At 40.2% G+C, this 16,500-nt stretch overlaps 1 protein-coding gene across 2 annotated transcripts in view; it reads right to left on the reverse strand.

Annotated features, from left to right (window-relative positions):
* The window catches only part of CTNND2 (catenin delta 2), a 953,172-nt gene extending 948,713 nt beyond the window's left edge, over positions 1 to 4,459 (reverse strand). For both annotated transcript variants that reach the window (XM_057541331.1, XM_057541330.1), the window contains exon 1: positions 4,104 to 4,459. In XM_057541331.1, coding sequence (XP_057397314.1) covers positions 4,104 to 4,140 — 37 coding nt within the window. In that variant the 5' untranslated portion in view covers positions 4,141 to 4,459. The remainder of the gene's footprint in view (positions 1 to 4,103) is intronic.
* Between the last annotated feature and the right edge of the window lie 12,041 nt (positions 4,460 to 16,500).

A 16,500-nucleotide genomic window follows, 5' to 3' on the forward strand; every position in this document is an offset into this window, starting at 1 on the left:
AAAACCGAGCTAAAAATTGAGGATCACATAAATGGCCAAGGACACACAGCTTAGTAGAGACAGAGCTGGGATCCATCCAAAGCCAGTGCTCTCTCTCACCTCTCCACTTACTCGAAGCAGAATCCAAAACAGCATTACACTATGATATATATATTCTAATATTATATATAAATATGTTAAATACTAAAAATATGACATATATATGTTATAGGGCGAAGCCCAACTTTTTCTCTAGAAATATATTTCTGACCTGAAATAACAAGTAATGGAATAAGTTTCAATATATGTAATTCATTTCACAGATAACTTTTCAGGAATCTCACCAAGGGACACAGGTGAATATTTGCCTAAGATGGAAAGCTTCTAGGAAGCATTGTTTCACTTAGTCATTATTTGCAGTGTGTCAAAAACTAATTGATGCAGACTGTAACTTCCATAGACTAATATAGCTAAGACATTTCCTACAAAGCAATTAACTATGATACAGAACTTCAAATTACACTCAGCTGCTACGCGATCAAAAGATAAACAAGTGGAGGTGTCATAACTACACATTTTTGTAATGAGTCTTTAACATTTTTCATGGCCTAAAAGCACAGTATGGTAAAATATTTCTGTGAGATTCCTGGGCTGGAGGTACTGTTTGTGAATATAACTGGATTCATTAAAGCCAACCAGGCAGTTTATTAATCAGTAGGCTAGACTGGCACAGAATGTGATAGAAATTATTTATCTATGACATGTTTAATATTTTACATTAATATAAAAACCTGTTGCTTTGCATATTATCAGATAAACTAAAGCCAGCAACAAGCATCATGAACTATTCTCCCTCAAATTAACTTTTCATCCCTAGCCATGTGACACTTATCACAAAGCCATCAAAGTACCATAGTCCTGAGTACACCTTTGGAATATGAGTCATGAAAACCATCATGGAAGCCAACTGAAGAATTTGGCTTGAAGGTGTATTTCAGCCCAGCAAAGACCCACTGTACTACGCCTTCAATGGAAGTACTGGATTTAAAAACACCTGTTGGTCTTCTCTTGATTATTTGTTCACCCTCTGAATTATGTGTGTTCAAGTTCAGGTACTCTCAACTATGTGGCATCTTTTAAAGATAAAAATCTTCATAAAAAAATAAAAACTTTTAGGAATAGTAATCCTAGCATAACCAATTCCCCATTAAATAAATTAAAGTTCACACAGAGAAATAACCATTAATGGGCATTCATATCTTCTGGGGATAATCATCAGAAAAAGAAAGAAAGAAAAAAAAACACTTTTGGCAGTTCAAAATGGCAACAGTTCCTATTTTAGTTCAACTGACTTGTTACAACCAGAAATACTGGTCCATACAAACTATCCCTCACTTTATGGACAAATTACAATAAATTATTTTAAATGTAACTTTAGTATTTTCTTACATAAAGACAACCTGATGAAATAACTCTGGAGAACTCTTCAACAATTCTACATAAATGCATACCATATAAAACAGAACTTTGAAAAAGCACAATAGAAACTGTCAAGTTCCAAAACATTGTCAGGAAAAGTACTGCGTATTCACTTACATGTCAAAAGTAATGTTATATTTGATAATATTATAACTTCATTTTAATTTTAAAGGTCACTATGAATGTGATATTATCCTTAGAAGTTATTTAACAAAATTACAGATCCCATTTTCAACTAATATCATCTGAATTCCTTTTTTTCTCTCTGATGAACTATTTCAGTGGAAGAAAGAAGTGGCTTGTATTCTAATTGTGAAAGATGTGAATTTGCTGGAATTACTGTAATTTGACAGTGCATGAGGATTATTGCGAACAACGAAAACATTAGTGACATCTCTAATGATTAGGTTCTACAATGACACAAACATACACCAAATTAAATAACTCCTTTCCACAAGACTATGACAATTTTATTAGGGCAACGACCTCCTGTACTCACTACAATTGCCGTTCAATCAAGTACTGTCATTTTCAACCCGCAATATAACATAAAACTCACACATCCGATACATGTAGTTTTTCCCACGCCCATCAGCTGCTCTCCGTGTGCACACATAGGCACAGAGTAATCTCTACTAGTCCTCTAAGAATCATGTTTAAAACTGAAACACTAGATTCAAAAGGAAAATTGAAAAGAGAAATGAATGTGTACGTCACCTATTGCTTCTTTCTGCAAGAAATCGGATATTAAAACAATGCAACAAGCACAAGAGTGTGTTCAGAGTGCTCTTGGAAAGTTCTGTGAATACGAATAAGGTGAAACTAAAGCAACATTGGTAAAACTAATCACAATCTTCTATTAACTCGAGCCATATAGACCTTGCTAGTCCTTCTGCGACGCTCAGCCTTGTTAGCTGTATAATTACAGGCTTCCCAAATTTCAACATCTAACTCCAGATGCAATCATCTTCATTCAAGCCCTGAGATCGTGTAACCCACCAATCAGTGAGGATGCCACCGAACGTTTTCCCCAAAACATTAAAAATGGATTCTGCATGTGGCAAAGAGATTTCACGGAGCTTTAAAACATTGAGTCCATATTTGAGGATACCCACCCCTACCTGTCACACTTCTCATAGAGCAAGCCCCCCAAATGAGGCACAGGTTCAGCCCTGTAATTCGATATGAGTCATATCAAACACTCTTCCATGAGATTTTTAAAGTGGTACAGCTCTAAAGCCTTTTAATCCTGCAGGTGAACTACTAATAGCAAAGAGGTGAACTAAACTACCATCAGTAGCCATGGTAATTTAAAGCTGCAAATGGAAAGATGCACAATGAGATAACTCTTAGGTAGTTTCAGCACCTCCCTATTTTCACAGAAGTCGTTGCAGAAAATTCCAAGCATCTTAAATATCGGTCACCTAGTTCTTAAAAGTGAAAATATATACATATCAGACCTGACACTATGGTTGTAACATATCCCTTTTCGAAACTAACGTTATTTGCTTGGTAACATTAGGCATGCATGCTTAAAAACACCTTTCAGAGCCAAAGCGAATCAGATCCGTTCAAGAGAAGCACGCAAGGGGAAAAAAAACATCTTGGAACCACAACCTGCCCATCTTTTTTTCCACACCCTTCACTACCCCAACATTCGCAGGGAAACACAACTTTAGGCATTTTTATAAGTGACTGTTCGTGGTGGGAACCACACACACAGACATACACACACCCCAAAACCCCTCAGACTCTTTTCCTACCACACAGACCAGGGAGGCTACACCACCTCTCTAGCGACTTAATTCGGAACGTAGTGGTTGGAACCAGCTGAGCAGCAATCGACAGAAACACAGTACACGCCAGAATGCGAGGAAGGTCGGCGAAAAAGAAAAGCAGCTTTGCTTTCGGCCATTAATTACCGATCACCCAAATATCGCCTAGCCACCTCCCACCCACATGCACAGCGTTCCGAACCTGGGTTTCAGGCGGCGCTTGCCGGAGCCTCGCTCTCTATTGTCAGGACGCAGAAGCCCCCGAAACCTGTGAATCGAGCTGCAAATGCTTCCTCTGAAACAGCTAAATATAGACCACAGGGGCTCTGGGTTTGGCAAGCAGCGGGAGACTGAAGAAACAGCCATGGACACATACGACCAAGTATTTCCATTTTGTTCTAGCCAAACATCGTAATGACATTGAACATAAGGGCGAAAGACTGGAGGGAAGTCCTCCCCACCCCCACCCGTCTTCTCCCGTATATTAGGGACGTCATGGATGCAACGGGTATATTCGGGAGGGTGGCAGGGAGCAGTATTGTTGGTGTTGCCCTATATACGCCTCCTCCGGGAGAGATGGGCGGCGGGGAGCGGGAGCACGCGGAGAAGCCACTTGGTAACAGCTCCGAGAAAGGCACTAACCCCGGCCCCCATTCCAGGCAGAGCCGCCTTCCGAGAGGGGACCCGGCGCGACCGCGGTCCTCCCCCGGCTGGCAGGACCGCGCAGCAGCCGCCGCCGTCACCTGTCGGCCGGGAGCAGCCGAGGACCAACCCCCACCGGCGGCGAGGAGGAGGAGGAGGAGGAGGAGGAGGAGGAGGACGCCGAGCAGGATGCGCCTGGCCCCAGCAGCCCGGCGGAAGGCAACTCACCGAACGGCGCGGCGCCCGATTGCCTCCTCGCGAACATGCACCCGCCACCAGCGACAGCTTCTCAGTCCGGGGAAAGGCGTGCGCGCCGCCGCCCGGCTTCAGGGCAAGGTCCTGACCTTGCCCAACTGCAGCATCTTCCGCTTTTGTTGTCTGAGCGCGGCCGCGGGACAAGGGATGCCGGCCGGGAGCAGGGGCGAGCGCCGCGGGGGAGAGGCGGCTCCCGACGCCAGTGCGCGGCGCCCGGCCCGGCGGCCCCTCCGAGCGCAGCGAGCGCAGCGCCCCCTGCCCGGCTCCGCGGGCTCCGCGGGCTCCGCGGGCTCAGGGCTCCTGCGGACTCCCGCCGGCTCCTCCGGGCTCCTCCCGGCTCCTCGGGGCTCTTCCGGGCTCCAGGCGCCGCCGCCGCCGCCGCCGCCGGCCGGCCGGGCTGGGAGAGCCGCCGCCGCCGCGCCCGCCGCTCCGCTCGGCCGGCTGCCGCCGCGGGCGCGAGCCTGAGGCCGCCGCGGCGCCCGGCGCCGAGCGCTCCCGTGCTGCGCCCCGCGCGCGGCCCGCGCCACCTGTGCCGCCGCCGCCGCCGCGGGCGAGGCTCCTCCCGCGGCGCGCGGCAGCCTCAGCCTCCACCTATACCTCAGCGGCCGGCTCGGGCGCCCGGCTAGTGAAGCAGCGTCCGCCCCGCCGCCCGAACCTGCCCTGGGTGCCGAGCATGCCCAGTGCCGCCGCGAGAGCGCCGCGCTTCGCCGCGCGCATTCCACTTCTCCTGGTTTTCGCGGCAGCAGCGGCAGCAGCAGGAGAGAGGGGAGGAGGCCGCGGGTTGGGAGAGGGCCGAGCATCCTTGCGAACGCACACTCTGGCCCTCAGATGGGTGGATGCTCGCGAACCCGGCGAAAGCTGGGAAGGACCCGAGGAAGGCCTGGAACCCGGGGTTAGAACGGTGCTCATAGGGCCAGTGCCTTCATTTACGTGCAAGATGCTGACAGTTTATGGTGGTCTGGCAGATGTCAGCGTGCAAACAAAGGGCAGGGATGGAGGGGGTTCTAAGATAGCATGTGTGTGCGTTGGGGCAGGCGGCAGGCTGAATGTGACTGCTGCTGGGTGGAGATGGAGGCTCTCAAATCCTGTGGTTCTAGAGCAAAGAAGGCAGGACATCCATCTCCGGTCTTCCCCACCGCGTCTGTCCAATCTTCTGTCACTTCCAGTGCTTCGATTAAACATGCTTTTCGCGGGTGGAGAGACTTTCTCCTTAAACGAAATCCCTCTGGTTTTGAACCTGGAAGTATGTAACTTCCTGCGAGAAAGACCTTTGTCTAGTCTGGATCTTGAATGGATCGTAATGCTAAGTTCACCTCCTCCTCCAGCGCCGCCTCTTCTTTCTTCCAACTTCCGCACCTCTGCCACCTTGTCTTCCTCCTCCCCTACCCCCTCTCCCAAGCTAAGATGAAAGCCCTCACCCTTTTCTTCCCCCAAAGTCTTCCTATACCCCCTGTATTGTTCTTGTCACTTTCAGATTGGTTTTCTGTGTCACCTCCCGGTTTGACAGCTCGTTGGCTCCATGGGGACTTCTCTTTGCCTCTCTTTGCTGTGAAATACAGCAAGTAGCATCACCGCAGTGAACAGTGAAAAGTCTTGTTAGAAAACAAGACCCTTGTGCCAAGGAAGTCCTCTGGGCCTTCGCCCGTGTCCCTCGGTTTTGGAAGTCATGACGGGGCTCACCCCTGTTGCAATTACAAGACTTGGGCAGGCAGAGCACAGCGTGCCCGGGGACCAGGGCAAACACCCTTCCTAACGATGCCACCGCGCACCATCCCTGACCCTGTGGATCCCAGACTGTCTGAGGTTGTGATCTTCTCCACTCCTCCCCTCCCCAGAGCTGGTTTCCGAGACACAGATAAGCATGGCAGCGTACAGGAAGTTGTCATCAGAGGGATTCCAGGGGCTTGTGATTCTCAGAAACAAAGTATTTCTCTTTTGTGTCAGAAGAGATTATCCAACAAAGTTAAATGACCTGAATATTTATCCCAGGCTATTCTCTAGCATACTTTGGAGGAAGTTGAAATTTGAAGTAAGAGCAAAGGAGAAGTGTTTAGACAGGTTAAACGGGTAGAAATATATGCAAGGGGCAAGATTAAGCAAGGACTTTTGACAACAGTGCAGATGTATGTTTTTAATCCTCCTACCTCAAGGCTGGATAGGCATATATAGGCTTGGTCTCACCTCCAAAAGTAGTTCTTCAGCCTGGCTCCAAGTTTTAAAGCTGGCTCTATGTTAAAGTACTTCAGACTTGGGGCTTCCCTGGTGGCACAGTGGTTTAGAATCTGCCTGCAAAGGCCGGGGAGACGGGTTCGATCCCTGGTCGGGAGAGATCCCACGTGCCGCAGAGCAACTAAGCCCGTGCACCACCACTACTGAGCCCACAAGCCACAACTACTGAGCCCGCGTGCCACAACTACTGAAGCCCGTGCACCTGGAGCCCGTGCTCCGCAACAAGAGAAGCCACTGCAATGAGAAGCCTGCGCACCACAACGAAGAGTAGCCCCCGCTCGCCACAGCTAGAGAAAGCTGTGCACAGCAACAAAGACCCCAAAATATAAATAAATAAATTTATTTAAAAAAATATACTTCTGACTCCTCTGAGGGAGGACACTGCTGGGCCATTTTTCAGCAGATGTTGAACTGTATTTTTTATTTTAGTTCTCAGAAAGGCAGTTCAGTTACTGTGGAGTATTTGGTACAAGACTAATTAGCAGTGCTGTATCCATTAGGCCACATTATACTTTAAAGGATGGTCTTTGTTTTCACCGTAGCTTTGGTTAGATTTTTAGAAAAAAAAAATTTAACCTGTACTCCTCTTTGCATCTTTTAACTCAGGAAGTCTTGGGCGGGGGGTGGTGGGGGGTGGGGATGCAGACTTGGAGGGTAGGTCAGTTCCGCTTTGGATTAAATTTGCAGTAGGTGTATAGATACCATCCACAGCAAATACAGGTGTCTTTTATGCCCGTATAGATCTAAGTTAAGAAAATAATTTTCTAAAGCTTTTGAGAGTTATTTTTGAGCTGAGCAATAGCAAACCCTATTCACTAATTGCATGCCTTGGAAATGACCCGTAGGCAGTCCCTATAGACTTCTTTAGAGCGCAGATGATTTCTGTTCTTCCAAAATAATTTGTAACTGAAGATATTAGTGAATGCACAATTTGATAATATTGAAAAATAAAATAAAATGATCCTGGGTAGTGTTAGATCTTGGAATGACTCACTGCTGCCATCTTTTGCCTCCTGCTTCTGATGGTTTGTGTGAAAAGGAACATTCTGAATTCCCTAGTTCACCAGAGACCAGAAAATTATTAACTTATTATTTTCAAATTATAGTACTCAATGCTAAAAGAGAAATTTTTACTGTTTCTTCTGTTTCTACATCAAAAGAGTTATGTGATACAGAAATCACATCTAAATACTGAGTGTTCTACCTCTGGATTTTTCAGATCACTTCAAAATTTGAAGCAAATATATTTCATCTGGGAACTTTACTTATTTTTTTAGGAATAAGACCAAATAGTTTAAAATATTCTTATACATTAATGATGTATCATATTTTATACTTCAAAATATGCCAATTTTAGGAGAGTGACACTCTTGTTTGATTCGAAGTGATTTAAATATAGCGATGTAACTTGCCATTGAGGTTCAAATAGAAGATAGTATTCCTGTAATTTTTAAAGTGAATTACCCACTGGATAAACAAGTGGAAATTTCTCAAGTTGGAAAATTAAACTATGTGTGTGACTATTGTTGCTGTCCAACATTTAAACAGAGAGAGTAATGATACTCCTTTAAAATTTGCAATTTAAATTTCAAATCAAATTCTCTAAAATAGGAACAAAACTATATATATATATATATATACATATATATGGCTAATAAGCACTGTTACTGGTCATAAAAGTATGCATTTGTTACTAGAGAATGTTATTAAAAGACTTTCAAAGTAAGTTAACTAATTTGAATAAACCATTATAATTAAGACCAATGTGTGGGTTATTTCATTATTTGATTTGAAACCTCGCCCTTTCACACAAACTACCTTTTACTGCTGCTACTCTTCATGTGATGGTGTCATTCATTCATTCACCAGCAAACGTTTATTGAGCATCTACTGTGGTTCAAACACTGGATAAAATCTGGAGAATCAATAGCACACAATAGGCAAGAAAACTAAATCCCTGTCCTTATGGAATTTAATTATAAATTGGGGTTATTACATGATGGGAGAAAAGAAAAACACTGACGAGGTAACCACACTCATATAGCCTCATTTCTTTCTAATTGTCTATATGCTTATGGTGTTGATGATTCTTTTTAATCAATGTCTTTCTTTCCATGTTTTCTCATTGTTTTTGCCTCTTCCAGGAATTTCGTGTTTTATGCCAGGACATGGGTAGCATGGTGAGGAAATAGGACCTAAAGTACTGAAGCAAAGCAAGAAGAGGGATACAGCGAGTGTGTTCAGGAAGGGCTGAGGTTCTTGGAGATACAATGGCACAGGAGTGAACCCAGTGAAGGAATCAAAGAGCAGTGAGGGATCTAACGAAGGCCCCTACATGTATCAAAAGTTACAGCCTAGTATTAAAATGTCTAAATCCAGTGTAGGCTGGTCAGGCGTGGAGAAGGTCAAGCATTACTGATCAGAACTGGGCAATGAGTCAGAAGTCTAGGTCAACAGGCATTGGTGAATTACATATACAGAAAGAAAACATCAAATTATGGAGTGTGGACCTGGACACAGGATCTTAATAACAGGCATTGGTAACAAGGAGAAATAAATGTTATGCTATGATTTATCAGCAATGCTTATAAATTTAATGGACCTCTAGAAGATGAAGGAATTGACTCCCCAGATTGGCTGGCTTGATACCTACAGACAAAGAATAGGAAGGAGAATCCTGTAAAATAAGATCCAAAGAGTGGACCAGGGAAGTTCTTATCAAGGTTCATCCAGACTTTCTAGATAAATTTTAAGGCAGAGTTGATTTAGTATAAAAATTTCATCAACAAAATTTCAGTTTTTACACCAAACATCTAGGTCAATGGTTCTTAATGGAAGCATTACTGTTTCCATTTTAGAAATGTGTAAGAGGGTATTTTCTTATTGCCACTAGCAGTTTGTGGTCACGAGCCATACATTTTAAACATTCTGCAATATATGTGACAATCCACAGGAGGAAGGATACAGGAATCTTGTATCCCTCACAGCTTTTCATCCATGTTGTTAAGAACCTGTTCACACGTAACTAAGCCTACTACATTACTCCATTTTACATAGAAGCAAGAAAAAATTTTGCATGCTTTTAATATAACTTGAATTTTGCAGGAATGCTATTAAGATATAAATTCTGGAAAGATTTAACATTGTTTTGTTCAGAAATTGACCAAGGTTTGTTCAGAAGATTAAGAACAATGTCACCAGTAGTATACATCTCACCAAAAGAAGACTCCTGTATCAGTCTGTTGTTATAGCCATTATCATTTTGGTAATGCTACATGTAGGGAGAAGTATCTGACTATTTGGTTAGCTCTTCAAACCTAGTTGTGACCAAGCATTTACATCAAGAAAAACATAATATTTTATTTTAAATAACTTTCCTTTTGTTTCTTCTCTATATTTATCTTAAAGTATTGTGTAGGCCCTTAAAAATCAGTTAATACCTGTGAATTTCTTGTCAAAATAGCAAATTAAGCATTATACAATATTTGTTATAGAAATAAGGCATTGGGTTTCAATAGGTTTGAGAATGAAATATCTAAATGATTCACTTAGGAAAATCAATAGTTATCTATTATAATCATGTATACTGTAGCCCCAGGAAGGGAAGCTGGGTTCATTAACAAGTTTGGACCCCACCAAACATGTTAATTATTATTCTATTATTTTTATAGTGTAAAAATTATAGTTAATGATTAATCACATACACAGGCCTCAAATTAGGCATGCATGCATAGGAAGAATCTACAAATTAGTCCTGATTTTCCCTCAATCTTACAGCCTCAGATTCAGCTTCTTCCCTGAATCCCAAGTATTTGTCGATATCACCATTTATTGTGTTGTTTTGCCTTAGAACTTTGATTTGGCCTTTCAAATTTATTTATCCTCTACTTTCTCTATTCACTCTTCTAATTAAGCCAAACTAATCTAATTAAGTCCAAATCGCTGTTGGTTACCTTCCCAATATCTATCTTCCCCATCTTCCTTTTGTACAGGACCCAAATTTTGTTTGGAGAGGCATGTGACCACCTATGAAACAACGCTTCTGAGACTTCCCTGGTGGTGCAGTGGTTAAGAATCCACCTGCCAATTCAGGGGACACGGGTTCAAGCCCTGGTCTGGGAAGATTCCCACATGCCGCGGAGCAACTAAGCCCCTGCGCCACAACTACTGAGCCTGCGTGCCACAACTACTGAAGCCCATGCACCTAGAGCCCATGATCCACAAGAGAAGCGCACACAATGCAACAAAGAGTAGCCCCCGCTCACCGCAACTAGAGGAAGCCCGCACACAGCAACCAAGACCCAACACAGCCAAATAAATAAATAAATAAATTTATTTTTTTAAAAAAACCAAAAACACTTCTCAGCTTCTATTGCTGCTGCATGTCATCTGTCATCAAGACAAATGTGAGAGTCTAAGGGAGTGTTCAGAGAGCAGTTTGATTTTGTGGAAAATTCCCCAATGTTGCTTGTTCCTTCCTTCTTCCCACTGTCTGAAATGCAGACTGCAGGCTGGATTTGGACCTGCCACATTGCAACTGGGAATTTTCCATAGAATGAGAGCCACAGACCAAAGGTGGCTAAACCTAAAATAGAAGGATGTTGAAAGTTTCCTGAAGCCGCTGTACCAGCTTGGGACTTCTAGTCCCTGAGCTTCTTATTATGGGAGAAAAATTAACCTTTATTTGGTTAAGCCATTGTAGTAGGTTTCTGTTATGTGCAGCCAAATGCAATCTCGGATACATATGTTCGTAATCTCGCCCCTCTGCTTACTACAGCTGTTATCACTTTAAGTATTTCCCTTGCAATATATTTCTATGAAATTTAAATTTTTTCAGTGAAATGACTACATGAATATGGTTGGAAATTACACATATTAGAAGATAAATCAATGATTAAAAAAATCTAATATAGGATGAGATTTTTGTCACTGACCAATAAATGAAGTCATGTTCAAAGTTTTGCAAAATGAGTCCACCCTACATAACCCAATGATTTTAACACAATCTCCCAAAATGAATAATGATTTTCAGTTTCTGGGTCTCCTTGATGTTTTCCACCATTCCAATGTTACTCTTAAGTTTGTATAGAGTTCACATTCTGAAATCAATTTACTCATTAAAATTCTTGAAGATCTCATTTTATTACCTAGTTTTTAGGTAGTATAAGCAAAATTTTGCTTCTTAGATTATTGTGAGAATTACATGAATGAATCAATCTATGGCAAACAAATGGCTCTATGCCTAGCATACAGTGAGCAACTAATAAATTATGGAGAATATGAGTGATGACATTCAAATGCCCTTTTACTCCTGCTGTTTTAGCTGCTATAGCAAAGCACACCTATTATCTGATTGTGCGTATCTTATTCAGTCATCAAGACACAGAGGTGATACACTCTTGTCAATGAATGCTTTTCATATTCATTATTCCTCATAAGCATTAACTGCATTTCTTCCACATGCAGATAAGTATATCTTGTAGACTAATGATGAGAGTTTACACTGATCATTTTGTAAACCGGCTGTGTTTATTGTTTTCACTGAATTTTTAGGAATTCCAAGATGCATAACATCCAGACCAGAGTCAAGTAGCTTTCCTCTTTGTTAAATTTCATGATGGTATATATCTTATATGCATTAATTGGGTATTGTATACAATTTATCACTTTAATTTATCTGTTGATAATAATGTTATTGAATAGTTCCCATATTCTCTGAGATTTTGTCTGTGTACATGGAACATGTACATGGCTGGTTAGACTTTATATTTCCTGCAGTCATACCCATCAAGCTTGCAGAATTGTTGGGGATGAATTTTCCGAATAACTGAACATTAAGTTTGTGTAAAATTTTGCTTGTTTTAAAAGCAAAAAATTCTCATAATAAATAAATTAGAAAATTCAAAAAATTATGAAAAAGAAATAAAATCATAATCACATGACCCAGAACTAAAGCAGTTTTTAAAAATTATAGTCCACAAATGTGCATCCTCTTATTCAGTTAAAATTATATTCTTGTAATTTTCCCATTTCATTTTTATGACTACACTTTCTTATTATAAGGTTATTAATTATATAGCCAATCTTCTATTTTATACATTTGGCTGTTATTACATGATTTCTTCCATGATAATAAAGTTTCAATTAAGACTGTTTTCTCAAGTTGTTGGAAATGATAAACATCCCAATTGAAAAATAGATCGAACTTCTATTTCTGATTAAGATGGAATCACTTGTGGCAGCCCAATGCTTCTACTGAAAATAATTATAATTAGTGAATAAAAACCAAAAATATTTCTCTAAAGTATCAGAAATCTGCTGAAGCAAAAACAACTAGAGGCTCCAAGATTTCAGACAGGGGAGGATATGGAGGGTTGAACTGATACTGTATATCTGCTTTTTCCCTGGAACCTTTACCAATACTGGATGCAGTGGAAGAGTCTGAGTTTTGAGAATTTTCCTGGGCAGAGGGTCATCGTTTGAGACACAGATGCAAGCAGAGGTTTTGCTGATCTCCTAGGGCTTCAAATTAAAACCTAATCAAGATCCCAGTGAGAAGGGGGAAACAGAGAGAGAACTGAGGCTGAAACATGGCTGATTTTCCCTTCAAAAATTTGCTAATTTCTGAAACTGCGTTGGGCTAAAAAGTTAAGAAAAGAGCCTCTGAAAATCAGAACATAATTTTAACAGTCTTGTTATGCAGAAGAGAAAAACATTTGCACCCAAGACCTTCCTGAGATAGTGTCTTGGGAAACTCATCAAGTTTTAAGTTAAAAATTACTAGAAGTTTGCTCTCTGAGAACTGGGAAAAACAGAGATAGATGGACACTTAACAGTGCTGTGATCCCAGCTAAATTCAGCTAAAAGTCCCTGATTACATTAGAGGTGACCAGGTCATCTATTTGACTAACAGAGAAAAGAGTGAACCCTTTCAGGCAAAACTCCACAATTTTTAATCTACAGTGTCCATTATTCAGTAAAATTTATTATGCAAGGATAGGAATAAATGACCAATAGCCAATCAACAAATCTATGATAAAAATAGAAATATAGGTGACCCAGATATTGAAATTAGCAGACAAGATTTTTAAAATAATAATGATCAATATGTTCAAGAAAATATAGGAATGTAGGAATAAATAGAGAAAAACATGAAAAGATGGAGAAGTTCACCAGAGAATTGTAATCTATGAGAAAGAATCCACTGGGAATTCCAGAACTTAAAAATATAACAACAGAAATTAATTTTAATAATAAATTTAATTTAACACATTATATGCAAAATATTATCAAATGCACACGTAACATTTGACAAAATCTATCACATGCTGGATTATAAAGCAAGTCACAACAAATTTGAAATGTTTGGAATCATTCAGAGCATATTCTCAGACAGTTGTGGAATTAAGTCAGAAATCAATAACTATTGTGGTGATCATTTCATAATGTATAAAAGTATTGAATCACTATGTGGTACACATGAAACGAATATAATATTGCTTGTTAATTATAACTCAATTTAAAAAATAGAAAGCAGAAAATTCTCCCTGTTAGGAGATTAATCTATACTACTTCAGAATAAATCTACTTAAGAAGGTTGAATTATATTCACATAAATGATAAGCATATGTATATCAAAACCTGTGAGATGCAACTATGACATCTTTACAGTATCCATAAAACCTATTATGTCATGTATAAAATATATGAACTACAAGTTGCAGGTATTGGACAGCAGTCAATGTGAGGCTGAGGTCCTTCAGAGAGAGGATACTTACAAAGGATGTCTTACTTTTATACTGGTTTTCTTCCTAGGAAAATTTTCTGGGGTGTGGTGCCTTTATATAGAATGCAAACAAGAGCAGTAGTTTCACTGGACAGAAAAGGCAGATATCAGAGACGGGGGTTACTAAGCTGGTTGTGATCTGGAAGAGAGGGTACTTGAAAAGGAGGAGTCATGGATAGGGAAATCCAGAAGTTTCCATTGAGCTCCCTCTTGGGTGTCTTGACCAAATCCTGGATTCATTAGAGTGGCACAAGACGCATAAAAGCTAGGTAGAGAGTAACTGCTGGGAGGCAGCAAGCTGAGCAGAGAGCCTGGAACTTGTTTTGTACTATGGAGACTTGGGTGGTCAGGCCTAAATAGAGTAGAAAATCTTTATGAACAAATCAAAGATTGAGTTGAGATATCAGGTTAAAGAGTGTATGGACTGAATTCTGTTCTCTCAGAATTCATATGTGGGAACCTTAACCCCCAGTGTGACTGCATGTAAAGATGGAATCTTTAAAGAGGTAATTAAGGTTAAATAAGTTCAGAGGGATTGGGCTCTAATCCAATAGGACTGGTGTCCTTATAAGAAAAGGAAGAGATAACCACAGATGTCCACACACAGAGAAAAGGCCATGTGAGGACATGATGAGAAGGCGAGTATATGCAAGTCAAGGAGAGAGACCTCAGAGAATCTCATCCTGCTGAGACCTTGATCTTGGACTTCCAGCCTTCAGAATTGTGAGAAATTAAATTTCTGTTGTTTCAGCCACTCAGTATGTGGGATTTTGCTATGGCAGTACTAGCAAACTCATACAAAAAGTAAAGCTGGCTGCACGTTAGGACTGAGGGCTACAATCTAGAAGTATGGGGGAAGAAAAGAAAAAACTGTAATAGACCTCTCTGAAGAAGGCCTAAAACCAGAGCATGACAGATCAACATATCCCATTGGACTTAACTGTCTGCCAACATAAAACAGTATTTTTTGAGGAAAAATAATGTAACCCAGTGCCTCTTCAAGATATTATCTGAATTTTTCAGAATGCAATAAAAAACACATTATGTATGGAAAGAAGAAGGGGAAAGAACCATACAAAGAAAGAAGGAAAAGGACTCATCAAAATAAATTTGTTGAAAACTAAAACGATTTAAAAACCTTAAAAGCAGTTAAAGAAAAACAATACATTCATAGAGGAAAATAACAAATGGGAAAAATCCATAGATTTCTCAAAAGAGGTATGGAAGTATAAAACAATGGAACAAGTCTTTAAAGAAACAGAAAGAAAAGAATATCAACCCAGATTTTGAAATTCATTGAAAATATCCTTTGGGCATGAATGGCAAAATAAAGATATCCTCAAATGAAAGAAAACAAGAAAATTCATTACTAGCAGTCTTGCTCTAATACAAAAGTTAAAGGAAGTTCTTCAGGCTGATAGGAAATATCAGAGGAAAACTTGAAACTTTAGGAAGTAAGGAAGAGCAACAGAAATAGTAAATATCTGGACAAATACAAAAGACTATTCTCTTAAGTTTGGTTATAGATATATGACTGTTAAAAACGAGACTTCTAACGTTTTCTGGTGTGTTTTTTGATTTACATAAATGTAACACATTTAGCAACTATAACATAAATGTCAGTTGGCATTTATGCTTATATGGTTGCAATGTTTCTACGTCTTCATTGAAGTAGTGCATTATTTCCCCTAGCAACCAATAATAAAAATAATACAAAGAGATATTGCTAGAAGAACAATAGACATGTTAAAATAGAATATTAAAATATTCTAAGTAATCCAAAGCAGGGTAGGCAAGGGGAAACAATGGAACAAAAAAGAAGGAACAAATAGAAAAAGAAAATAAATTGGTACATCTAAATTCAACCATATTAATAATTATGTTAAATGTTAATTGTTCAAACACTCCATTTAAAAGCTGAGTAACAAGGAAGATCCTACTAGAGACTAAATACAAAGGTAGAAATATATTGAAAGTAAAAGATGAAAAAAGATCTACCACACAAAAGTAAGCAAAAGAATGCTATAGTGTCTATAAAATGAACTTTAAGACAAAGAGAATTTACTGAGATAAAGAGGAACATTTCATAAAGATAAAAAAGATTAGGATTGAATGAGTGATACACCTTTCTTCTGTCTGATTGGCAAAGAGGGAAATTTGGAAGGGGGAGTAGGGAAGAAAGCTCTCCTTTTATACAACAATCATAATATGGGGTTATAACATTTTTTAAAGAACATATATGGAAATTGATTATATGGAAAGCAACTTCCTTAAACTGAACAGGACCCTTGGAAAGTCAGTGTGTACCACTAGGAATAAAAGTATACGGATGTAATCTTAAAATGATTGATTGTG

This window comes from Balaenoptera acutorostrata, chromosome 2 (genome assembly GCF_949987535.1).
Source record: "Balaenoptera acutorostrata chromosome 2, mBalAcu1.1, whole genome shotgun sequence".
Taxonomy (NCBI): domain Eukaryota; kingdom Metazoa; phylum Chordata; class Mammalia; order Artiodactyla; family Balaenopteridae; genus Balaenoptera; species Balaenoptera acutorostrata.